The following is a 27,147-nucleotide window of genomic DNA, read 5'->3' on the forward strand; positions in this document are numbered from 1 at the left end:
ATTCTTAAAGTCTTTAACTCTTATATTCGTAAATTTTTAAATTGTTAGTTCTAAAATTCTTTAATTCTTGAATTCCACAATTGTTGTAGTCCTATTTTATGTAAGAGAATTGGAAATTATGAGAAGACATTATTTTAAATATCGGAAATAAAATTTCCTTCGGAGTGAAATTTTAGCGAGGATTTGGGATTACAAACTGTATAAAAATTCTTAGATTATGAATATTTAGACTTTCAAAATTTAAAATTTTATCATATTATAATTTTAGATTTTGATTTAATTTTGAGGTTATATTTTTGAAGTTAAATTTTTAGGTATTTAAATATTGCATTTTCTATTTTGAAGATTTTTTTTCATTACCCTTGCCTTGACCGTCTCTTGAGGATTTTTTTTAAATATATTTATTGCTTTCATTCTTTTGGAGCCTTTAAACATAAAACGAGATTTTTTAATCAAATACTTTCTGAATTAGTTTTTCTTCATTAAAAAATAAATTTTCTTAAATGTTGGTCGCAATATTTTTTATATGGCGTGTATTTCGCGCGGTTTTGGATTTTAGGTCGGCGCGGATTTGGCGCGGATTATTTTTCGGCTCTCCCGTAACAACCCTGCTTCGCGTGCTTTTTGAGTCGAAATCTGATAAACCGTTAGTTTAACAAAATAAATAACATCTCTTTTGTGTAGGTTTTTGTAAGAAGCATTCAAGACAATTGATTGAATGAGAATCACGCAAGCTTTGATACTTCTATTAGGATAGTCGAGTAACGTTTATTTACTTAGTTTCAGGTCATCAATATGTCAGTGTGATGAAAATATAGCTGCCGTCTAGTTTAAGGTGAATCCGTGTTTGTTGAGTTGATAAAATCCGTCATCGTTACATCTTGAATATTTGGCGTTCGGAGTTAAGAACTGAAACATTAATTCAGGAATCACAACGTTTAAATATCTGAAATATAAGAAGAATTAACTATAAAAATAACAAAAATGCCGAATACTCATATTTGGCACCGCTCCAAGGTACTCAATTCTTACGTCCGCATTCGGGAAAGGCTCTTCAGCCAAGGGAGTTTCGGATAATTTTCAACGCTTCCCCGCTACTGAATAAAAATATTTTTTTATATTTCATTATCTATGTATATATACTGTTAATATGCATTTTTCTTATCGATTTTTTTCCTTCTTAAATACTTTCTCTTCCGTTGCATCAATTTGATCATCTATATACTGTTGTCTCGTTCTATCATTGAGTCTATCTCTCACAACTTTGACCACGTTCGATTCGTTCCCGTCCCCGTCTTCAGTTTCTTCTTTTTACTGTTATTTAGGAAGATGGTCCTTCCCCAATGTGATTTGTTTTTGTGTGTACAACCCGAACCTCGTCGGTTCTCGAAACTATTTACACAGCAGCTAACTAGTGCGCGCATTTTAGGGGGGAATTTAACAAACTCAATTTACTCGCTCACAGAAATTGTATACGTATTGAAGGGGAGGGGGGTAGGAAATCAGGATTTTCTTTATTCGTTTTTCAGGCTAGGCGCAACGAAGCAAGGACGTACAATAATGGCAAAATAGTTTTCCCTTCTGATCGTTGCAAACCTAACCGGATTTGTTGAAAAATCATATTTACAGACACTTTTGAAGTAATCTTTAATCTTAAAAAAGCAACACGACCGAAACAGTTAAAATCAAACTATGACAACTTTTTTTTTCTTTCTTTTAAAATAACGTTAACGATGTTTAATCTGGTACAGAGGTTTAAAAGCAGAGTAGAAATAAGATTATGTACAAATGCAAATAATTATACAGGGTTTCTTTTTTGGCAATTTACCGGGAAGCGGGATTGTGATTGGTACGATTTTTTATTTGTTATCAATGCTGCAAAAAGACACAGTAGCAAAATTGGCATTGACAAGAGTCTCTCTCGGAAGTGTTTTGCTATATTCGTGTATTTTTTGTTGTTGTATAATAAATATTAAAAACTTGTTTAAAGGGTTGGCAAAATGCGCTCAGGATGCTCTTATTATTCATTCCGTCGAAGGAAAATAAGGATTAGCCTACCTAGTATTCAGCTAAAAACTGTTTACTGCTTGCTTGGTGTGGATTAAGGTATAAATTAGGTTTTGGTTAAGTAGATCCTAACATAGTATTAACACTATTTGTTGAACGTAATCCTAGCGTAAACAAAACTTTGCCATCAAATAACGCGTGTTTGTGTTTGTGTGTAGCTGCGCACTAACTGAACTTTGACACATTGATTCGTTTGATTTTTTCTCGTTCCGCTCTCCAGCTTTGAATTGCACAAAACGGTTCCTTGCTCTTCTCTCTCTCTCTGTTCGATTTCTGTTCATACAACTTTCTGCGATTGTATCTATCTCCCTCTCTCTGACTCTGACTCTACCGCCTAATCCTGCTGCCGCCGCTGCCGCTGGTGCTGGTGCCACAGCCGGCGGTCCCCTTTTGTCATGCCGCCCCCATGCCCCCACCGTCCGAGTACGACGAAATGCTGCTCCGCGTCGAGCCGATCTGGAGCAGGTCGTGCGCTTGCGGGGACTGCGGCGGCATCATCGGCACCATGCTGTTTCCGTACAGCTGCTCCATCTCCTCCTGCTGCTGGGCGAACGTTTCCTCGAGGCGCTGTTGGTGAAAGCGTGGGAAACTCATTTTAGTTGACTTAAAATTTTGCGAAAACTTTGTGTAAAAAGAGATGCAGGGTTGTTACGGGAAAGTCGAAAAAAAATCCGCGCCAAATCCGCGCCGACCGAAACCTCAATACGTGCCATATAAAAAAAATCGCGACCAACATTCAAGAAATGTTATTTTAAAAAAAACTAATACCGAAGTATTTTATAAAAAAAATGAAACTCGTTTTAAGTTTAAAGGAATGAAAGCAAAAAATCCATTTTAAAATACCTCAAGGGACACTACAATAATTTTGACCAATGTAAACAGAATAGAAAATTTTAAAACAATATAAACAAATTTTATTTTTTGTACTGCAATTATTACTATTGACAAGAAAGAACTTGGGGCGTAATCTAACCACAAGTTCTTCCAGGATGCTTTCTTCGGACTGGCTGCGTTTGTGTTCGATTAGATTAGATATAAACAAATTTTAAATATCTAATCAATTAAATTAAACTTCGAAAATATTAGCTCAAAAAAATGTAAAATTTTAATAAAACTACATTTAAGATTTCCAAATTCTAAAAATTCAAAATCTATGAATTTTAATACCGATTGTATTCCAAATTCCTCACTAAAATTTCATTCCGAAACTAATTGCATTTCCAAAATTTGAAATATTTTCTTCTGAAAAACTAAGAATTCAAGACATTAAGGATTTAAGAATTTAAGAATTTAAGAATTTAAGAATTTAAGAATTTAAGAATTTAAGAATTTAAGAATTTAAGAATTTAAGAATTTAAGAATTTAAGAATTTAAGAATTTAAGAATTTAAGAATTTAAGAATTTAAGAATTTAAGAATTTAAGAATTTAAGAATTTAAGAATTTAAGAATTTAAGAATTTAAGAATTTAAGAATTTAAGAATTTAAGAATTTAAGAATTTAAGAATTTAAGAATTTAAGAATTTAAGAATTTAAGAATTTAAGAATTTAAGAATTTAAGAATTTAAGAATTTAAGAATTTAAGAATTTAAGAATTTAAGAATTTAAGAATTTAAGAATTTAAGAATTTAAGAATTTAAGAATTTAAGAATTTAAGAATTTAAGAATTTAAGAATTTAAGAATTTAAGAAATTAAGAAATTAAGAATTTAAGAATTTAAGAATTTAAGAATATAAGAATTTAAGAATTTAAGAATTTAAGAATTTAAGAATTTAAGAATTTAAGAATTTAAGAATTTAAGAATTTAAGAATTTAAGAATTTAAGAATTTAAGAATTTAAGAATTTAAGAATTTAAGAATTTAAGAATTTAAGAATTTAAGAATTTAAGAATATAAGAATTTAAGAATTTAAATATTCAAGAATTTAAGAATTTAAGAATTTTAAAATTTAAGAATTTAAGAATTTTAAAATTTAAGAATTTAAGAATCTGAGAATTTAAGAATCTAAGAATTTAAATTTTATTTGAGATTGTTTAGATTTCCGTTTTTTTGTATTCAAAATTGTTTTAATTTAATATTTTTTTAGTTTTTATATTTTGATTTTTTTTTATTTTGATAATTTAAAATTTTGAATTTTTGATTTTTTAGTTTTTTGGAGTTTTGAATTTCACATTTTTAAAATTCTGAATTTAGAAATTTAGTTTTCTTTAAATTACAATTTTAGAAATTCGAAAAAAAATTATCTGAATATTAAAAATTTTGATTAAAAAAACTTTTAAAATATAAAAAAAGTTTTGAATTTTTTAAATTTTAATTTTGAATGATGGAGCATAAATTTTTAAATGTTCAGATCTTTTTTATTTTTCGCCAAGAATGTATAAATTTAGAAAAAAAATCTACGGGTCAATCCCATCTAAAATTCAAAGGCAAATTGAATATATCCACTATAAAATTAAAAATAAATAAGGTTAAAAAAACATTACTCTAAACTGAAAAGAAATTACATATTCAAAGCCGGATATATTAAGAAATGAGTTAAGTGTAGTAATAATTTTATTTAAGAAATTCTCAACCATACATTTAAAAAAATATTTTTACATAATCTTCATCTTAATTTTTCGACGGTTCGTATTAAGAAAATGCAAACAAACATTTTCAGAAAAAATCTATTAATAAGAAATTGAAATTGCACTCAATGAAAAAAAAACAAATTCTCGTAATTCTTGATAATATTTTTCTTAATAACTTGAAAGTAATTCTATCTATTTATCTATTTATTTATCAAAATTGCAATCCGCGCGAAATCCGCGCCTGAGCAAAATTAGTCAGCAAATCCGCGCCAAATCCGCGCTATCCGCGCGAAACGCGCCATCCGCGCGATCCGCGCCGTCCGTAACAACCCTGGAGATGCTACCCAAATCCCATAGGCACACACCCACCAACACCTTGTAACAAACGTTAGTAAGTTATGTGAGTTGATATCACACACGTGGTGGAAGTTAGTTAGACAAACTGAACAACTTAGCAGAACAAACCCAGTGTGAACACCCTTAAAGCAATTTCATGAGCGATTTATTTACCTAAATGTTTTCTTCACTGTAATAATTTCAATATTTCAATCAACGGGATTGATCGCCAGGGCTTAAAAAAACGTTATTGTTATTTTTTTATCGGCGATAATGGACGATTACTCATTTTTAAAATCTAGAGCTTTTTTTTAAGGTCGTATCCGCTATTGTCTTTCATATCTTTATATGACCTATTCAAAAAAAAACTCTACAAATTTTCAATACTTTAACCAAGAATATATTTTTTGAAATTGTAATAAGTATCAAAGCATAAATGCACAATATTGTTTACCAAATACTTTATTTTTTCGAAATACTCATAATTTGCAATACGGCTATCAAACGAAGCAAAAAGTTGTATGCTTTTACAATTCATTAAAGTTTTTTTTTTTTTTGAAAGATGCTAAAATTTTCACAATTTTTTCACAAATTACCATAGAGCAATTCCAGCTCAAATCAGGATTTTTCTGGTACTTTTGTACCCGACCCTCTCCAATTTCAATGAAACTTTGTAGACATGTTATCCTAGGCCTGTATAAGCCATTTTTGTGTATATGGAGCCAATAGTTCTCGAAAATAACATTTGAGAAGGGCGTAAGGTATTTAAATATTTTTGTATTTCGTAATTTAAAAATTACTGTATCTCGAAGCCGTTGCGTCGTATCAAAAAGTGGTCAAAGACAAACTTTTAGGAAATTGGACGGGCTTTTTGAAAAAATACACTGAAACAAAAATACACGCCACATCTATGAGATTTTTTGATTTTTAAGTCTAAAACTTAAATTTAAAGGTGACGTCACGATTTTTTTTTCGTTCAAAATTTTTGAGGAAATAGCCTAAAATGTTACCAAAAGACTGACAAAAAATGCAGGATGGTATGTCTCTCCTAAAAAAACACAAAAATCATTTACTAAAACAGTTTTTTTTTTTTTGAAAAGTGGTCTAAACGTCAAAATTTTTAAAAACCGGTAGTGGCAATCGATTTTACATAAAAGTCTCAATTTTACAATTTTACATAAAAGTCTCCATATTGACCATTGTCCCATGTCCAATCCATGGGAAGATACAGCGGTTTTAAAAACAAGAATGTTGAAAAAACGGTTTTTTGGTGGTTTTTGTCAATTTCTATATGATAGACTTGGTTTTTCAGTCTCGTAAAATTTTTTACCGGAAAGCTCATCAAATTTCCCATAAGTTTGCCTATGACTGCTTTTTGATTTGACTCGTTTTTATATTTACGTAATCTAATCTAATCTAATCTAATCTCACACAATCGCGCAAGTCCGAAGAAAGCATCCTGGAAGAACTTGCAGTTAGATTACGCCCCAAGTCCTTTCTTGTCAGTATTAATAATTGCAGACTCGTTTTTATATTTACGTAAGCAAATTTACTATCCAGGTTTCTACCACACTGAAAAAAAATCTATTTTCAGTTATTAGCAATGTAATTAAGCTAATATCTGTAAGCCCTTAAATCTAATTGAAATGCTGTCAAAGACAAACTTATGGGAAATTGGATCGATTGCCGTTACCGGTTTTTAAAAATTTTGACGTTTAGACCACTTTTCAAAAAAAAACTGTTTTAGTAAATGATTTTTGTATTTTTTTTTAGGAGAGACATACCATCCTGCATTTTTCGTCAGTCTTTTGGTAACATTTCAGGCTATTTCCTCAAAAATTTTGAACGAAAAAAAATCGTGGTGACGTAAATTTAAGTTTTAGACTTAAAAATCAAAAAATCTCATAGTTGGGGCATGTATTTTTGTTTCAGTGTATTTTTTTCAGAAAGCCCGTCCAATTTCCTAAAAGTTTTTCGTTGACCACTTTTTGATACGACGGAACGGCTTCGAGATACAGTAATTTTTAAATTACAAAATACAAAAATATTTAAATACCTTACGCCCTTCTCAAATGTTATTTTCGAGTACTATTGGCTCTATATACACAAAAATGGCTTATATAGGGGGTCGGGTACAAAAGTACCAGAAAAATTTCTGGTTTAAGCTGGAATAGCTCCATATTTATTCTAAAATACTCATATTTTCAAAATTTTTAAAATGGGTGTCCAACGAAGCGAAATTTTGCATACTTTTCCACTTTATTAGTTTTTTTTTTTTTTTTGAAAATACTAAAATTTTGCAAGCTTCAAACATACATTTTAATTTTGTTTGCTTAGTATAAAATTTTGCTAAGTTTGATACCCATACATATTGCAAATGATAGAAATTTAACTATTTTCAAAAAATGACGATATTTTGTGAATGTTTTAATGCTTTACAAAAAAATATAAGGGAAAAATTGAAAATTTTATTTTTTTCGAAAAAAAGTAAAGTAGTACGAGGCAAAGGTGCGCACCTTTTAAATACTTAATTTTAACCTGAAAAGCTCATATTTGGGTTTTCGACTTGCCTTAGGGTCAATTTTATGCATTTAAAAAAATAAAGTGAAAAAAATGAAGATTGTGAAAGTTATAAGGAAAAGTCACTTTTGGGCCATTTTGATCTAATATCTGGAGCAACATTTGAAAGGGGCGGTACGAAATTGTTCTTACGGCATTTCTTCCCATTTAAACGCAAGTAATGAAAGGCCGGAAGAGCAATGTCGTACCGCCCCTTTCGTTGTTTCAGATATTTGAAATTTACAAAAAAAGGTTTACAAAACTTCAGGTTCACGAAATCTTTGAAACCATTTAACTAGTGTTTAGCCTAGCCAACCCTTAAAGAACTTTTGAAATTCCTCTTCTTCTTATTTTTTACCATAATTTTTCCTAAAAAGAAATTTGCGGGGCAAAAGTGTGCACAAAATTTCGATGCATTTTTGTATGAAAAAAAAAAAAATCAGACACATTGGATAACTTTGATTTCTGATAAAATTTATTCAAAATCACTAAAAAATTGTATTTCTGCCAAAATAGGACGAAAAAATATAACTTATGCGAAAATAGGAAGGTTTTGAACCCTAAAAGTGAAACTTTAGATTATCGTTATCGTTATCGAGCCTCGATAATTTTATCGTTAACAACCTTGGTAACAAAATACATAAAAAAAAAATCTAAAATGACGTTTTTGCTCCTCCGTTTCAACAACAAATTTCTATCCCAACAATGTTTTAATGAAAATCTACTTCCTAAACACAAATATAGGAAGCAAAACATTTAGTCGTTCGGCGAATTCAGTGACCTACATTTAGCACATACTTTCGCTTTATGTAAATTAATAACTTGATTAGCTCAATCACTATCGTACAGACACACATCATAGGAAACTCAAAACTTTATTACCCTGCCCAGGACAGCGTCGTAATGATATCACCGACATCAACGTGTAAGAGTAAAACATAGAACCTGTCATATTTAACACACCAGCCAGACAAGCGCATGGCAGCTCATTCATCACACGACCTCACGTGAGGAATTTTTAATCTAATCTAAATTAAGCGACAACAATTACGGCCGTCAATTGGTGCGTTGCACCGATTAGGGTTACAAGGTGGGCTTTAGTTGGTACAAATTCAAAAATAATTGTAAAATATATTTTTATTTGCTACTTAGCTTACTTTTGTAAAAAAAAATAAGTCAAAATTACCGCATTTTTAGTAAATTTAACAAAACATTTCCCGCCGTGCACGCGCGATGGTGTCACCCCACTGGAAAATTATCAATGAACTTGAGTTTTAATATCCTGCACGCGGCAGCAAGTCCTTTCTCACACGCGTTTGTTGTCTTGTCTCGCTAATAACAATCATCTTGGGCGGTGTGTGCGTCGCTACGACTTGGGCTAGCTTCACTGAAGTATTGTTGGCGACCGCAGATAATAAGCGCAACTTATCGCGCCCGTCGCGTTGAAGTTGCTGACAAATGGCTTAACTAAAGTCGCGACTTATCTTGCTGATGCAGCTTGCGGAAGGGTGGTACAAAATATCTTGAATACCATCCGAAATTCTAAATAAAATCAGCTGACGAAAACTATCTCCGACAGGCATGATTACGTTGCAACATCTTTCCGGAATTTGCACTGATAAAGAGTAACTGACTATCTTCAGGAAAATCTCGGACATGTAACACACGGGTCCGCTGCCAATCACCCTAATGGAAAAGGCGCGCGACCACACGCTGTGAAACAGCCGTCGTCATCGTCGTTTGTGCATCCTGAAACGGCCACCTCCAACTCTTGGTTCACTTTTAGAGCCAAAGAGGATGTTGGGGTATTTGCAATTTGAAATATTTGATAATTGTTATGGGCAAAACTACGCCTTAGCCTTGAAATTAGTAAGAAATTCTATTTCAAGATTAAAAAGGAATTTTGGGGGAAATATACCTTTTCCCATCGCATTTCTATCATCGGCCTATTGGCAATTTGATCATAAATTACAGCTTGCATAAAAAGTTTTTAACTATTTCAAAGTAATAAATAGCTCAACTAAAAGTTTGCAAGCAACTTTCCTTTATTTATTTCACTGAAAATAATTGTTTGAACTTTTTTGGTGGATTTGGTTTGCCCAAAGAAGCCATTTTGCATCATTAGTTTGTCCATATAATTTTACACACAAATAACAAAAATGATACATGAAAATTCAAAAATCTGTATCTTTTGAAGGAATTTTTTGATCGATTTGGTGTCTTCAGCAAAATTGTAGGTTTGGATAAGGACTACACTGAAACAAAATAATACACGGTAAAATAAATGTTTGGCTATTTTTAATTTTTTTTGTCAATAAAACTTGATTTGCAAAAAAAAAAACACTTTTTTCGATATGTTTTAGGGGAAATCAAATGCCAACTTTTCAGAAATTCCTGAACGGGCAAAAAATCTTTGACCGAGTTATGATTTTTATTAATCATTACTGATTTTTTTTTAAGTCGAAATATTGGTGGCAAAAATCTTACAACTTCATTTCTCGATGTAAAATCGAATTTGCAATCAAAAAGTACTTTAGTGAAATTTTGATAAAGTGCACCGTTTTCAAGTTAATGCCATTTTAAGGTAACTTTTTTGAAAATAGTCGCAGGTATTCATTTTATTTTAAAGTTTGAAAAAAAAATTGAAAAGCTGAGAAAATTCTCTATTTTTTGCTTCTTTGAACTTTGTTGATACGACCCTAAGTTGCTGAGATATTGCCATGCAAAGATTTAAAAACAGGCAAATTGATGTTTTCTAAATCTCACCCAAACAACCCATTATTTTCTAATGTCGATAGCTCGGCAACTAATGGTCCGATTTTCAGTGTTAAAATATGAAACATTCATGAAATTTTCCGATGTTTTCGAGAACAATATTTTTTGTATTTTTTAATCCGACTGAAACTTTTTTGGTGCCTTTGGTATGCCTAAAGAAGCCATTTTGCATCATTAATTTGTCCATAAAATTTTCCATACAAATTTGGCAGCTGTCCATACAAAAATGATGCATGATAATTCAAAAATCTGTATCTTTTGAAGGAATTTTTTTGATCGATTTGGTATCTTCGGCAAAGTTGTAGGTATGGATACAGACTACACTGAAAAAAATGATACACTGTAAAAAAAATTTGGTGATTTTTTTTATTTAACTTTTTATCCCTAAAAATTGATTTGCAAAAAAAACACTATTTTTAATTTTTTTTTTATTTTTTGATTTGTTTTAGAGGACATAAAAAGCCAACTTTTCAGAAATTTCCAGGTTGTGCAAAAAATCTTTGACCGAGTTATGAATTTTTTAATCAATACTGATTTTTTCAAAAAATCGAAAAATTGGTCGTAAAAAAATTTCAACTTGATTTTTCGATGTAAAATCAAATTTGCAATCAAAAAGTACTTTAGTCAAATTTTGATAAAGTGCACCGTTTTCAAGTTATAGCCATTTTTAGGTAACTTTTTTGAAAATAGTCGCAGTTTTTCATATTTTTTTTAAATAGTGCACATGTTTGCACACTTTTGAAAAAAATATTTTTGAAAAGCTGAGAAAATTCTCTATATTTTGCCTATTCGGACTTTGTTGATACGACCTTTAGTTGCTGAGATATTGCAAAGCAAAGGTTTAAAAACTGGAAAATTGATGTTTTCTAAGTCTCACCAAAACAACCCACCATTTTTTATTGTCGATATCTCAGCAAGTAATGGTCCGATTTTCAATGTTAATATATGAAACATTTGTGAAATTTTCCTATCTTTTCGAAAACATTTTTTTCAAAATTTTTAAACCAAGACTAACATTTTAAAAGGGCGTAATATTGAATGTTTGGCCCTTTTGAATGTTAGTCTTGGTTTAAAAATTTTGAAAATATTTTTTTCGAAAAGATCGGAAAATTTCCCAAATGTTTCATATATTAACATTGAAAATCGGACCATTACTTGCTGAGATATCGACAATAAAAAATGGTTGGTTGTTTGGGTGGGACTTAGTAAACATCAATTTTCCTGTTTTTAAACCTTTGCATTGCAATATCTCAGCAACTAAAGGTCGTATCAACAAAGTCCGAATAGGCAAAATATAGAGAATTTCCTCAGCTTTTCAAAAATATTTTTTTTCCAAAAGTGTGCAAACATGTGCACTATTTAAAAAAAATGAAAAACTGCGACTATTTTCAAAAAAGTTACCTAAAAATGGCTATAACTTGAAAACGGTGCACTTTATCAAAATTTCACTTAACTACTTTTTGATTGCAAATTTGATTTTACATCGAAAAATCAAGTTGAAATTTGTTTACGACCAATTTTTCGATTTTTTGAAAAAATCAGTATTGATTAAAAAATTCATAACTCGTTCAAAGATTTTTTGCACAACCTGGAAATTTCTGAAAAGTTGGCTTTTTATGTCCTCTAAAACAAATCAAAAAATAAAAAAAAATTAAAAATAGTGTTTTTTTGCAAATCAAGTTTTAGGGATAAAAAGTTAAATAAAAAAAATCACCAAATTTTTTTTACAGTGTATCATTTTTTTCAGTGTAGTTTGTATCCATACCTACAACTTTGCCGAAGACACCAAATCGATCAAAAAAATCCTTCAAAAGATACAGATTTTTGAATTATCATACATCATTTTTGTATGGACAGCTGCCAAATTTGTATGGAAAATTTTATGGACAAACTAATTATGCAAAATGGCTTCTTTAGGCATACCAAAGGCACCAAAAAAGTTTCAGTCGGATTAAAAAATACAAAAAAAACGAATGACCGAAATCCTAGAGAACTGCTCATAAATAAATAATTTTCTCAGCATTTCAAAAATATTTTTTTCCAAAAGTGGGAAAACATGGGCACTAATTTTAAAAAATGAATAACTGCGACTGTTTTCAAAAAAGTTACCTTAAAATGGCTATAAATTGAAAAAGGTGCGAATTTTCACTTAAGTACTTTTTGATTGCAAATTCGATTTCGAAAAATCGAAAAATGAAGATGAAAAATGTTTGCGACCAATACTTCGATTTTTTTTTATATATTTATTGATTAAAACAATTCATTACTCGTTCAAAGATTTTTTTTGTCCGTTTTGGAAATTTCTGAAAAGTTGGTATTTGATGTCCCCTAAAACATATAAGAAAATAAAAAAATGATAAAAAATAATGTTTTTTGCAAATGCAAATCCACACAAAAAAATGTTACCCTATAATTTTTTTTCAGTGTAGTCCTTTCCTTACCTACAACTTTGCCGAAGACACCAAATCGATCAAAAAATTTCTTCAAAAGATACAGATTTTTGAATTTTCATAAATCATTTGTGTATGGACAGCTGCGAAATTTGTATGGAAATTTATATGGACAAACTAATGATGCAAAATGGCTTCTTTGGGCATACAAAGTCCACAAAAAAAAGTTTCAGCCGGATTTAAAAATACAAATTTTAAAATTCAAGAAAAAAGACCGATTTCGTAGAGGATTGCTCTTGTATGTTTTAATGAAGCGATGAAGAAGAGAACAATAGATTCTGTATGAAAAGTACATTTTCAAAAAAAAGTTGAAAAAGATAAAGATTAAATTTTTAATAACAGCTTTAAAAAAAATGCTAAAAACGGATTTGTAAGAAAGCACGAAACTATTCATTTCAATAATAATTTAGAAAATTTCGTTCCCAAAATAGCTTTTTCTTGTTATTATTTCTGAATTGAAACAGAATCAAGCGTTTGTACATATTCGGTATTAGTTGAAATTATAGCAATGCCAACATTTACCACTGAAACAAGTGTCCCCAAGCTCTTCTATCTATGATAGAATCACGCGCCAGAACAGCACCACCGTTTCGCGAGAGTGCAGCCCCGGTCCTCGTCAATCAGTTTCACAATGCGTACGCAATCGGACCGATATCAAAGTGGTGGCCGAAAACGGCGTCGACAAGCAGACTTCTTTGGAGTCACTCTCGTGATGACCACCATCCTCCTCCTTGTGATGGTGGTTATCGATGATGTCTCCTGCATCCGGAGGTCGTCCAAGTCGTCGAAATCTTCGTTCGATTACTGTTCTGCGGGGTTGTGCCCAACTGGAACGAGTCACGTGGCTTGTGGTGGACTCAAGTTTGGCTCGGACTGTCAACGGCCAATTTTGATCAAGATGACACCGAAGTATGTGAATTTGATACTGAACTATCACAATCTCAAGAGGAACGCATTAGCTTGTGGATCCATGAAGAGATTCGCGTCGGCCAGTTCAATGCAGAAATTGGTGAGTTTTTTTTCAGTGAAGTTTTCGAGTAAAGTTCCTACGATGAACTCGTTTGTTAACAGCGCTGGAACGATGAACTAGGACATTTGGCAGAATTTAATGCCAAAAGTTGTCAGTTTGCCCATGACGATTGCCACAATACGGAGCGTTTCCGGTACACCGGTCAAAGCATCGGTATGAAGTGGTTCCACGGGATGAATTATACCTCGACGCACGTGGTGCGGGACTTGCTGCGCAAGTGGTACCTGGAGCACAAGGAAGCAAAGCAGCGGGACGTCGATCGGTACGAGGTCACTCCGCACAGGTGAGACTTTTCCAGCTTGTTGTTTAAGAATCATGTACAAACAAAATTAAATTTCCTCGTTACAGCTTCCGCATCGGCCACTTTACCCAGCTGATCCACGCGGATACGACCGAGATCGGTTGCGCCCTGGTGCGGTTCCACAAACAATCCAACAATCTTCCGTTTATGCACTACTACCTGGTGTGCAACTACTCCGAGGGTAACATCGAGGATCGACCAGTCTACCGGAAGGGCAAACGGTGCAGCAAGTGCAAGCACGGATGCACCGGCGGAAAGTTCCGCTGTCTGTGCCGAGGTTAAACCAACATAAACCCTAGCAGAATCATGATATCAAAAAGGTGCTATCTTCTCTTTTATATTTGAGGTAAAAATTAAAATATAAACAATGTATTTATCACCCAACTTGAGGAAAGCCGTCGTTGTAAACATTGTATGATTTATTCGCGAAACGCGTCCTTAATTGCCACCAGCAACCAGCAACGACACGGGCGAGGGCGACATAGATTAGCACGTAGCTCTAGCAGAAGAAGAGGGTGTGTGAATTGGATCGTTATCAAGCCCGCAAAACGCTTGAACGTGATTTGCTTCGGGAAATCAATCATTGCAAGCCGGGAGGTTGGATTGATTTATGCCGATGTGACACAAAGGAGGAATGCTCAAGTAGAGGAAATGATTGAGATGTAAGAGGTGATACGTGAGAGGCCTTCCTGGCGTGGGTCATAATTACAAATTATTGCAAAAAAATTGCAATTACATTTTTTCCCTTGTTTAATTTGTTTACTCTTGTCAACATGTTTAAATATTTTAGTTTAAATCGCATTTTTTTTTCTAATGGAGCAATTCTACTAGAAATTACCTTTTTTGCCTGTCCTGTGACTAAAAAAGCCGGTTTTCGTTCTCCTACAAATTTGACAGCTGCCCTTACAATAATTATATCTAAATATTGATTATTATTCTTTCTTAATTTGTTGAAAACATTTATTTTATAAAATAGAATTATTACCCAAATATTTGGACTATAGATTTTTATGTAAAATCACATAAATTTGGATGAAATGCGCGGTTTTTGAATTAAGGCCACTTAAAATGTGATTATATCTAGAAATTTGATTTTTCGATTTTTGTAAAATAGTGCTCATGAGTGACCATCTATAAAAAGATTTTTTATAAAATTCAGAAAATTTCCTAAGCTGCGGCAACATTTTTAACCATGCCATTTTAAGGCTCTAAAGTTGCGAGTTTTCGACCTTAAACATATCAAAAATAAAAAAAATAGGAATTTTACGAAATTGATTTTCTAATCTAACCTAAACTAACCATAGCGAATTTAACCTGGAGAATTTTGGGGTGATGACTTCCAACATCCTTCTTTTCTAAACGGCCAAGCCAACTGTGTAAAGTTAATCACGAAGATGATTTGTTGAAATGGAATTTACGAAATTCATTTTCTGTAAAAAAAAAAAAAAAAGATCGACAAATTGTCCGTGTACCTTTTTGCCTTCCTCACCTTACTGAGGAAAGGCTATAAAATCACTCGAAAAATGAACTTATTAATTTGACCTCGTAAACCCACCTTCACGCATACATATCGACTCAGAATCATGTTCTGAGCAAATGTCTGTGTGTAGATGGGTGGACAAAAAAATTGTCACTCGATTATATCCGGACTTGATGAACAGATTTTGACCGTATTAGGCTCATTGGATCAGTCTTGGGGTCCCATAGGTCTCTATTTGAAATCAGCAAGTTTAGTTAAGTACTTCAAAAGTTATGCCAAAAAAACGATTTTGGCGTATGTCCGGAAGATCCGCAAGGATGGTTTTTGCAAGAAAACCTATCATGTTATACATTTTTAGAAAGGTATTTAAAAGACCTTTTCAACGAGCCCAAGACATTGAAGATCTAACAACCCTATCAAAAGTTATTATATACAGTATGTAAAAAAAAGTATTTACACCCCTTGAGCACTATGCACATTTTGTGATGAAACATGTTAAAAAAATTAAAGTTTGACAGGAACCTAGTACTACGTTTTGTTCAGAAACTCATGCCAAACATTTTGCTACAAACATGAAAAGATGATTTCTATAAAAAGTTATATAACAAATACTATTACGAAAATAAAAAAGGTGCAAAAAAAGTTTGTACACCTTTCGAAAAATTATCATAAATAATGTTATTTGTTGACAAATCACCATAAATCCAGTCTCTCAACTCCAAATAGGCATCCTTGACTGATTAAAAAAATAATTTGGATTGAATATAAAGTTTACTAACTACTTAGTATAAAAGTTTATATAACTCTGGAAATTCTATATAAAACTTATCTAAACTTAATTTTGCAAACTTTTAATTCAACTAAATGTCAATATATTACCATAGAATTGCTAAATAAACATTTTGGAGTGGGTATAACACCGTTTTGGGGGTATTTGTATCGATAGAATAGATTTTTCGTTAGAATTTCGTACCAACCCGGAATTACGTCGTAAGAAAATCCGCCGGCATCCGAACCGGTCCACGATTCACAAGTCAACCTATGTGGAATCGGGAAGGGCATAAAATTTTCGATCTTTTGATACCCATACATCTAGGTTTTCTATAAAACCCACGTTTTTAAATACCTGGGCAAAAAGTAAGTTTGATCCACGAGAACAAAAATTACGAAATTCCATACATTTTTGGCAGGTTGCTCAAACGAAACCATAACAACGTTTTTACCTAGGTATTTAAAATCGTGGGTTTTATAGAAAACCTAGATGTATGGGTATCAAAAGATCGGAAATTTTATGCCCTTTCCGATGCCACATAGGTTGACTTAAGAATTGTGGACCGGTTCGGATGCCGGCGGATTTTCCGACGACGTAATTCCGGGTTGGTACGAAATTCCATCGAAAAATCTATTCTATCGATACAAATACCCCCAAAACGGTGTTATACCCACTCCAAAATGTTTATTTAGCAATTCTATGGTATTATATTGACATTTAGTTGAATTAAAAGTTTGCAAAATTAAGTTTAGATAAGTTTTATATAGAATTTCCAGAGTTATATAAACTTTTATACTAAGTAGTTAGTAAACTTTATATTCAATCCAAATTATTTTTTTAATCAGTCAAGGATGCCTATTTGGAGTTGAGAGACTGGATTCATGGTGATTTGTCAACAAATAACATTATTTATGTTAATTTTTCGAAAGGTGTACAAACTTTTTTTGCACCTTTTTTAGTTTCGTAATAGTATTTGTTATATAACTTTTTATAGAAATCATCTTTTCATGAGTTTTTTGTAGCAAAATGTCTGGCATGAGTTTCTGAACAAAACGTAGTACTAGTAAATACTTTTTTTACATACTGTACTTTTTGGAGGCCGGATCATAGATATTTTAATAATAAAAAAAAATGATGTCCGGGTCCATCATGCGACCTGCCATTAGTTAGATAATCGAAAGACCTTTCAAATGAGCCTAAAACATTGAGGATCTGCCAACCCTAATGAAAGTTATTAGCACTTAAGTGTTATTTATACACTTTTTGGAGGCCAAATTTCAGATATTGTGATAGAAATATTGTCTGAATTTTCCATGCGAACTATCATTGGATAGGATTTGTCTAAGTCCTTTTATTAGGTTTGACCAAAATTTAGAATATACCCAGAATCCAGGGCTGTCTCATTGTTCCCCACTCTTTTTTCAAACTTTTCAAAATTTATGGAAATCTTTTAAAACATAAATTGGAAGTGATTTTTGGCATATTTGTTGAGTTTGAACTTCATTTTACCAAAAATATAAAGTTATTTGGTAAAATAAATGGATTTTACCAAATTCAAATTCTTTTTAGTATAACTTTTGTTAATTGAAGTTTCATGTTGACAAAATTACTTGAAAATGTTCAAAGTAAGTCACCTGCAATGGAGCAATATAATAACATGATGTTTTACTAGAAAAGTATTGATTTTTGTAGAGTGTCTCACTGTTCCCCAGCTGTCTCATTGTTCCTGCCAAGTGCGTCTATACAGGGGCGACCAAAGTATGGCCCGCGAAGTGATTTGTTGTGGCCCGCGAACCCGTTTTGAATGATCATGTAAAATGGCCCTTTGAACCATCTGATTTGTTATTAAAGTACATTTTATTTTGAAAAAAAATTGCAATTTGTGTAAGTTTGTGTCACCCCTTCGAAATAAAAATAAAAGTTAACATTTCAAGAACAATACATATTTGTGATATGAACTTTGTCTTCAGCATTCAGTCACAAAATGGTCAACCACTCCTCGACCTTGACCAAACCGTGAAATATAATTTTCTAACATAAATATTAGCAGCGGTCTAACCTGATTTCAATGTCTGTTGTAGCATTAAAATTGCAGTAATGAGCTTTTGAATAATATTTTTTTAGATTTTTGATTTAAATAAATTTGAACCAATTGGATTCAAAGCTTTTTTCAACGAAATAAAAATCCTTTTCTGTTCCTAAAACTTTAAATGACGAAAATTTTAGAAAGGTAAATGAAATTGCAACAAATTTCAACTGATTGATGTATTTCTCCATTTTATAGAGCGAAATTACGTAATTTTTTTTCTCTCAAGTCCGCCATTTTCACATTTGGCCCGCAAGCTTATCTGAACTTCAAATATGACCCACCATTCAAAAACTTTGAGCACCCCTGGTCTACAATGAGACAGTAGATTCATTTTACCCCAGAAAATGGTGCATTTTCATCAGTTTTTGACGAATATTCATCAGGTACACATTTTTACACATTTTTTTATGTAATATTACTCAAAAAAGAGGTAATATTCAACCTACCTAATTTTCAACATTCCAAAATTCAACTTTTTTTTCTGTGTACCTTATCCTACTTTTCCATGAACGCAAAATGGCCATGTGAATATCCAAAAATCTGTATTTTGAACCGGGATTTTCTGATCGATTTGGTGTCTTGAGCAAACTCAAAGCGTGTTCTAGCGTGTTGCTCCAACTGACTCACAGCTTCATATAGCCCTCATTATTCATCTCGCGATATTTCGAAAACTTTTGGTTGAATCCTCTATGTACAAAATTCAACTTTGTTTAATTTTCGGCTCTTTTTAAAACAATAATTTCAAAACTCTTAAATCAAGGCAATTTAAACTGTCAAACATAAGTGTTAGCCCTTCCAAATCTATTTTATTTTCGGAAATAAAAAAAAAAGCTTATGGGTAATTCATCTTCAATGGTGAAAGTGAATAAAAAAAAAATGTAGTGCAGTGAAAACAAAATGATCAATTCGTTTTAAAAATCGCCTAATGCATAGATTGAGTTATCAAAGCCATAATTTGACAACTGGTTCTTTGGTTGAAAATTGACTTACACCAACACTGAACACAATAGAAACGGCGAAGAACAACATTTAAAACGAGAAAGTAAAAATATAACCACATTTAACAGACACATGACACGGGTGGACATTTACGGAGACGGTGATGATGTACGTACGGGGTGGTACGACACTTCAAAGTAAAACCATTTTACAAACCTGGTTCCGATCGGCCACTCGACCTCCGCCGAATCCACATTCCGGATTCCCAAAAAATGCATATTTGTGGACGACTGCATAGCTTTGGCACCGCATTATTTCGTGTGTGATTGTAGTTGATCGAAGGGGATTTGAGGGTGGGAGTTTGTGTGCGGCGCGGAATTGTTAGTGCGCTTCTTCGGACGTGTTAGGTGCGCGTGTTAGTACACACAGTTGTTGATTACGGTTAGTGTGCAATAACTGTTGATTGGTGCAGCCCGTTAATTGTTGTGGTTAGTTAGTACTTGAACGTTAGTAGCAATAGAGTGTTGTGTGTGTATTGTGAGTGAGTGCGCGCGCATCGTTGAATAGGTATCGAACTCGGTGCACCAAAAGGGATTGTCGCGCCGGGTGGACGCATTGCAGCGGGGGGTTTGAACGCGTATACACAGTTGCGGGAACCTGGACTGAGTTTATGCTAAGTTCTGCAGGGGGGAGGTCAATTGATTGCTAGATTTGGACTATTTGAACTGACTAGTTGATATTGAAGGGAGGGTGGCTTAAGCTGCTGAATCGGACTCCTTTCCTGGGGAAAGCAAAATTGGCGTTGAAGGGGACAGTTTCATGCCCGGATTGACGACACCGCGCGGATCGTTCCCACCGTTTCGGTACTGCTGCTCCGGTGGCATCGGAAGACCACCCCTGGCCGAACTAAACGTCGACAGTCTGTTTATATTAGCGTCGGACGAGAAGTTGTTCGCGGTCCCGAGACGACTATTTCCCCACCCATAGCCAGCGCCACCACTTCTGGGCATGGTCCCTCCACTATACTGAGGAACCGCCGCTTGCGACGACCTGTTGGTCATGGCTTCGAAAAAGTTGCCCGGCTTCTTGACCCGAATCGGAACCAGCCGATTGCTGGGCTCAGAATGCTGCCTCGAATGACTCTGCTGATGCTGCTGCTGCGACTGAGGCCGACCTCCGTTCTCCTGATACGCCCTCCCATGACCCTGGCTACCCTTCACCGGAATCTTCGTCCTCCTCCCCGACAGAATATCCTCCGACTTCCGCCTCAAATGAACCCCATCGTCCGTGAAGATATACTTGATCGCCGACTGCTGACCTCCCCCCTGACCCTCCGCCACCCCCCCTCCCTCATTCTCGTTCTCCTCCAGCACCGAGTCGTACGACGAAGCCAGCGACAGCTTGTGGGCCGACCCGGGCGTATTCGGCACCGACCGGCTCAGATCCGGCACCGAACTGTGTATACCGCCGTTCCGACCCCCGTTCGCCACCGGCAGCGACAGGAACGTACGGGACCGGGAAATGCTCAACAGACCGCCGTGCAGCCGCAGCGAGCGCGAATTGAGCGAGTTGGTCCGGTTGCGGATCTCCGGCGGCACGACAAAATCGCCCTCGAACTCGCGCCTGTCGACGGGCCCACCCCACCGCAGCTCGTACTCGTCCACCGCCCGGTCGAGCTCTTTCTGAACGCTCTGTAAATTGTGTGTGTTTCGAGGTTTTATTTTTCGTGTGTTTGGTTATTGTAGTTTGAGTAGTTCCCACGAGGGCGCAGCGTCACGGAGAAGGCGAGGGGTAAAAAATGGGGAAAATGTTATTCGTTAAGAAAATGCGGTTAGTCGGAAGAACTCATACACTCTGTACAATTCGGTTATAAAGCACTCTCTCTTATCTTTACTAACAAGCTAATTATCGAGCTGCATGCTGCAATGAAGCTGAGCTACAGGGTTAGATATCGAATTGGTTACTCCTAAAAGTTTGCCAATTTCCTCACATTTCAAGAAGTGAGTTTACACACATTATTGGTTCGTCCATACAACCAAAACTTCAATTTTTGTTTGCGAATTGTGAAGGACAAATTAGACTACGACAAACAAACAAACTCGCAAACAAACATTTTTTTTCACAGTTTGACAGTTTGACTGCTTTGCTTGTTAGCCTGCATTTTGCTTGCACGTATCTATAAGACTATGGCAAACAAACTCGCTCTTTTTTGTGTTTGACAGTTTGGCAATCTCTTAAAATTGCTTTTTTCAGTCGCTCACAGTGACGAACCCCATGAGTCTCACACCATTTTGGCAATTGTCCAAACAATAAGGGTTGGTTCTATCAAAATCGGTATCTTTGGAGGAAATAATTTTGGTAAAATTGAGGGTATTCATTAAAATTGTAAAAAGGGACAATTATTTGAAAAACTAATTTTGCAATTGCTTTTGCTAAAAAAAATTAAAAATATACCAATAATACAATTTTTGGAATTTTTAAATTGTAATTTTTAAATTGTAGAGTTTTATAATTGAAAATATTATAAAATTTTTATTTTCAAGTTTTAGACCCATAGAATTAAAAACTGTAGAATATTTGAGGAATTTGGATTGTTCTTAATTTTTTAATTTTTATATAAATTTGAAATTTTTGGATTTTTGGTTTTTATTTTTTGGGATTGTTAGAATTGGAATGTTTAGAATTTTTGCAATTTTAGGCATTTTTGAATTTAAAAAAAATAAAACTTTTAGATTTTAACCATTTTTTAAAAAAATTGAATTTTAGAATTTTTTGGAACTTTTAACAATTTTGTTTATTTTTTATTTTTTTTTATTTTTTAGTTTAAAAATTTTTAGAACTTTTGAAATTTTTGTTTTGTCAATTTTTGGAAATTTTTATTTTTTGGGATTTAATTTTTTTTTAATATTTTTGGAATTTTTAATATTTCCGGGATTATTTAATATTTTAAAACTGTTATAATTTTTTTAACTTTTGGATTTTTGGATTTTTATTAAATTTTATAAATTTATAAAATTTATAGAATTTTTGAAAATTTTGGTTTTCTTGGATATTTTGGTATTTTTTAAATTTTGTTTTTTTTAGAATAGGAAATTTTTGGAACGTTTGGATTTTTTTATAATTTTTGTATTTTTTTTAATTTATAGAATTTATGGAATGTTTTGAATTTTTTGATTTTTTAAAAAAAAATTTAATACTTGGATAGTTGGGATTTTTTTTTTAAATTCTGGATTTAAGAATTGAAAATTTTCGAAACTTGAAATTTTTGTGGAATTTTTGTTTTCTTTTTAATTTTTGTAATTTCTGTAATTTTTGGAATTTTTTGTTTTTTTTTTTTTAAGAATTTCCGTGATTTTTGGATTAAATCATTTTTATGATTTCTTTAGAATTTTAAAAAATTTTGTTTTAATTTTTAGAATTTTTGAAATTTAAATCTTTTTATTTTTTTTAATTTATAGAAATTGGGAAACTTTGGGAAATTTTTGGAAATTTTTAGAATTTACAGAATTTTTGGGAATTAAACGAAAAAAATGAAAAAAATGGAATTTTAATTTTTTTTATTTTTTGAAGTTTCAATTTTTTAGATTTTTTTTTTATATTTTTGGGATATGAAAAATTTGTTGAATTTCTGGAATTTATGAAATTTTTTGTATTTTTTAAATTTTTAAAAGTTTTGGTATTCTTGGATATTTTGGATTTTTTTTTTAAATTTTACATTTTAGAATTTTACATTTTAGAATTGATGTGACGAATGACCTCTCTAGGTTATTGAGACCATAAATAAACAACGTGGACACTTTTTTGAAATCTCAGCGTTTTATCATAATTTCGACTGCTTTTCATAAAAAAGTTTTGCGAAAAAAACATGTTAGGAAAAACAAATATTTTGAGCTATTGCAGAATACAATATTTTTTTGAAAAAATCGAAATCAGATTTGTACCATCATTTGAAAAGAAAAGAGACATGACCGTAAAATGAGTACATTGATTTCCGAGTTTAAAGATGAAAATCGTTTTTTTCTCAACCAAACACCGTATTTTTTTCAATCGATGTGATGGAATGATGTTAGAACGCATTAATATAAATTGAATCAGTGTATGGGTAACCATTTCGATATCTAGCCTTGCCTCAAACTTATCTAAAAGCTAAAATAAAAACCGCCAATTGATATTATCAAACACTACTTACTCCAATCAAAACAATAATTTAGTTATCAACTAAAGAGTTAGCTATCATACAAAAAATTATAAATAAAAAAAATCTATATGTTTCAGCGCTTTCGACCGTTTCAAACAGCAATCCCTTCCATGCACTAAAGCTTACTGGAAAATCGATATCTACAGCGTTGTAGAGAGACCCGGTTCCATCCCACAAAGAAGACTCACCTGCTTTCGCGGCAGCAGCTGGGACTTCCACTCGCGCAGCTCCTTCTGCAGGCCCTCGTCACAGTCGCGCAGCTTGGCCGTCTCATGTTCCAGCAGCTGCTTGCGCTTCTCGTTCTGCAGCTGTTCCAGCTCCCTACAAGAAACACAACAAGGTCAATATTTATACGCTGAAGATGTGTTGTGAAGCGGTTGAGTCCGTACCTGATGGAACCATCCGAGGTGGCTCGCAGCTCTTCGAGCTGCTTGCTGTGCTTGGTCTCGAACCGAACTTGTTCCTGGGTGTAGCGCTTCTTCTCCTGCTCTTGGAACTAGAATAAAAACAAAAAGAATTTAGCACCTTCAGAAGATTTCTAGAGTTTAGCAGAACAAACCTTCTTCAGCTTCTCCCGCTCCAGCTCCGGATCGGTGGTCATCGATATCCGCAACGATTCGCGGAACATCATGTCCCGGGCCTTGCGCTCGGCTCGGATCCGCTTCGGCAGCGCCCGCCTCTCGATGGTTTGCCGCTTGAGCACTTCCTCCTCCTTCCGGGAAATCATTCTACAGCGAAACAAGAATGTTGATTTAGTCAAGTTGAAGAAATATAGACTTTTAATCGAATTACCTCTTGATTTGATCCAGTTCTTTCTCGTGCCGGATGATCATCTGGTGGCGCTGCATAAAGCACAGATCCTTGACGTGGCGCTTCGCGAGCTGGTGCTTGTCGTGGATGTGCTTTTCCTCCAGCTCCCACAGCATAGCCTCTCGGGTTCGCATGGCCTGCAAGGCAAGTCAAGTGTTAAAAGATTCGATGCACCAAATCACAACCCGCAACAACTCACCGTCTGCTTCTGCTGCAGGTAGCCCTTGTCTGCGGCGGACAGCTTCTCGCGATAGATCTCGCTGATGCGGCGCAGCGCCAGCTCGTGATTTTCGGAGAGCGTCGCCAGGAAGTTCTTCTCGCGCTCCTCGTGCTCCAGCTCCATCGCCGTCTTGCGCTTGCGGAACTCATCTTTCCGCTTCTCCTTGGGCAGCAAGTCGACCTCCTGCTTGAGCAGCCGAATCTCCTGCTTCAGGCTGTCGCGGAACTATAATTTAAAGAAGGTTAGTTGAAGATTCGACTGAGCGATTGAAGGACCGTTCTTACCAGCTTCAGGTCCCGCTCCTGCTCGGCGCGGATCTTCTTGGAGGTATTTCGCAGCTCAGTCTCTTGCTGTTGCTCGTACTTTTCCACCGTTTGGCGGTGCTGACGCGCAAGCACGTCCATGTCCGCCTCGAAGGTGCGCTCCAGCTGGAGCCGCTCCTGTTCGAACTTTTTCTCCTGCTGCTCTTTGGCGACGACCTCCTTCTGCTGCAGCTCGTAGAACTGCTTCTTCTCCTGCTTTTGGAGCATCTTGAGCTCGCGCAGCTCCTGCTTCCGGAACAGGTGGTCGTCGTACAGCTTGTTGTTGTCCTCGTCGCTGTAGATCACCTTGCTGGTGGTGGTCGTCACCTGGACGCCGTCGATCTCAAACTTGCGCGTTCGCTTTCGCGTCTTCTTCTTGAGGTTCTGCAGGTGAATCTCTTCCTTGCTAAAGTTGCGCTGGCTAGGCTTGGTGCGGGTGTTGGGCGGGGCGATGGGCGGAACCTTGTCCTCTTCGGGTTCAACCGGCGCCGGAGGTTTCCTCCTCAGTTGTACCTCCTCGTCAACCGACTGTTCGCGGCTGTCGTGACTAGTTGTGGTCGCGATGCTCTCGGCATCGCTTCGGTCCAGCTGCTTGCCGTGACCTGGTTGCAGCTGCTGCGGCTTCTCCTGCTGGTGGTTGTGATGAAGTGGCGTACTGGCCGATCGTACCGACCCGGTCCCGTCCATCGAGCCGACGCTGCTGTCCGGCGATACCCGCGCCTGCTTATCGACGATCTTGCGCTTATTCACTATGATACTGACGTCCTCCCGGCTGCGGCTAAAGTCACCGCCGGCGCCGTTCAACTTAGTACTAGAACCGCCACTCCGCAGCGGCGGCGATGAAATCGATGAACCCGACGGGGACCGTTGAGCAAAGTTACCGCCGCCAGCGGCCGTCACCGTACTGCCCGTACTCACGCTGCTTGTGCTCGTTGGCGGCGGATGGGTCATCATCACGTCCATCACCTTGACGTCGTCGCTGGACTCGCTCGGACCGCAGCTCACGTTCGACAGGTCGCTGATCGAGTCGTGGTGGGGCGGATGGTGCTGATTGTGCTGTTGGTGATGGTTCAGTAGGTGGAGGTGCGCCGGAGAGGCGGTGCCACCGCTGTTGATGATGTGGTGCGAGGAGTCCTTCACCTTGATCTCCTCCTCGCCGACGGTCACCACCGAAACATGACTAGTGTCCAATAGTTTACTGTTGCTATGATTATTGTTATTATTACCTGTGAGGGGAAAGAAATGGAAAGATTAGATCGTGAAGCCGGCTTAATAGCATCGAAGCTTGGAAGGCACGCCGACGAATGTTGAAAATTAGGTTGGAAATCTAACAAAGCTAAGGGGGAATTGTGCGAAGTGCGAATATCGACACGAATTGCACAAATTTCAACAAGTCAGTCCAAACACCTGCTTATACCGATAACACCGTCATGATTGTTCGTGATCTGGAGATACTGAACATGATTTTTTAAACCGACTGAAGACACAAGCAAGTCGACTAGGATTAGAGAAAGGGGCTCCAAGTTCAACAAGAATCGTAAAGTTGTTGATGGCGATAAGCTAGAAGAGAGGAACTAGTTTGCGTTCTTGGAATTGCTGATAACGAGCAATATATTCATCTCTGCGGTAAACTTCACAAAGTAGGCCTGGCCGGTTGATAACCGACAGCTTAACACTTGTAGCCCCAACGGGGTCAAAAATGTTGGAAATTTAACTCCAACCGGCTGAATCTCGACGAAAACTCAACCGATTTGGATGATTCTCATTGCATTCGATCCGCAAGGATGAATCATCTCAAACAGATGCATATACTCTAAGTTACAATCTAAAAGGCATTTCTGACAAATTTGGGCGATTCTTGAAAAAAAAATCTAAAATTCTAAAATTCTAAAATTCAAAAATTCAAAAATTATAACATTCAAAAATTCAAAAATTCTAAAATTCTAAAATTCTATAATTCTATAATTCTATAATTCTAAAATTCTAAAATTCTAAAATTCCAAAATTTCTAAAATTTCTAAAATTCTAAAATTCTAAAATTCTAAAATTCTAAAATTCTAAAATTCTAAAATTCTAAAATTCTAAAATTCTAAAATTCTAAAATTCTAAAATTCTAAAATTCTAAAATTCTAAAATTCTAAAATTCTAAAATTCTAAAATTCTAAAATTCTAAAATTCTAAAATTCTAAAATTCTAAAATTCTAAAATTCTAAAATTCTAAAATTCTAAAATTCTAAAATTCTAAAATTCT

At 34.8% G+C, this 27,147-nt stretch overlaps 2 protein-coding genes across 11 annotated transcripts in view; one reads left to right on the forward strand and one right to left on the reverse strand.

The window, feature by feature from the left end:
• Positions 1 to 1,095: 1,095 nt before the first annotated feature.
• LOC120420377 (serine/threonine-protein kinase 10) overlaps positions 1,096 to 27,147 on the reverse strand; it is a 95,127-nt gene continuing 69,075 nt past the window's right edge. For 8 of the 10 annotated variants that reach the window (XM_039583383.2, XM_039583382.2, XM_039583386.2 and 5 more), the window contains 7 exons: positions 24,879 to 26,122; positions 24,574 to 24,819; positions 24,357 to 24,511; positions 24,124 to 24,292; positions 23,954 to 24,060; positions 23,753 to 23,885; positions 20,058 to 21,057 (listed from right to left, as the gene is read on the reverse strand). In XM_039583383.2, the coding sequence (XP_039439317.1) occupies positions 20,122 to 21,057; positions 23,753 to 23,885; positions 23,954 to 24,060; positions 24,124 to 24,292; positions 24,357 to 24,511; positions 24,574 to 24,819; positions 24,879 to 26,122 (2,990 nt within the window). In that variant the 3' untranslated portion in view covers positions 20,058 to 20,121. Of the gene's footprint in view, positions 2,635 to 20,057; positions 21,058 to 23,752; positions 23,886 to 23,953; positions 24,061 to 24,123; positions 24,293 to 24,356; positions 24,512 to 24,573; positions 24,820 to 24,878; positions 26,123 to 27,147 lie in introns of those variants that run through there. The other 2 variants (XM_039583391.2, XM_039583388.2) reach the window with 1 other exon arrangement.
• LOC120420379 (antigen 5 like allergen Cul n 1-like) lies at positions 13,173 to 14,370 on the forward strand. The gene is made up of 3 exons (XM_039583392.2): positions 13,173 to 13,764; positions 13,827 to 14,068; positions 14,134 to 14,370. Exons 1-3 carry the CDS (start codon positions 13,387 to 13,389, stop codon positions 14,366 to 14,368), a joined length of 855 nt encoding a protein of 284 aa, XP_039439326.1. The 5' UTR covers positions 13,173 to 13,386; the 3' UTR covers positions 14,369 to 14,370.

Source organism: Culex pipiens, chromosome 2, assembly GCF_016801865.2.
Source record: "Culex pipiens pallens isolate TS chromosome 2, TS_CPP_V2, whole genome shotgun sequence".
NCBI classification, from domain to species: Eukaryota; Metazoa; Arthropoda; class Insecta; order Diptera; family Culicidae; genus Culex; species Culex pipiens.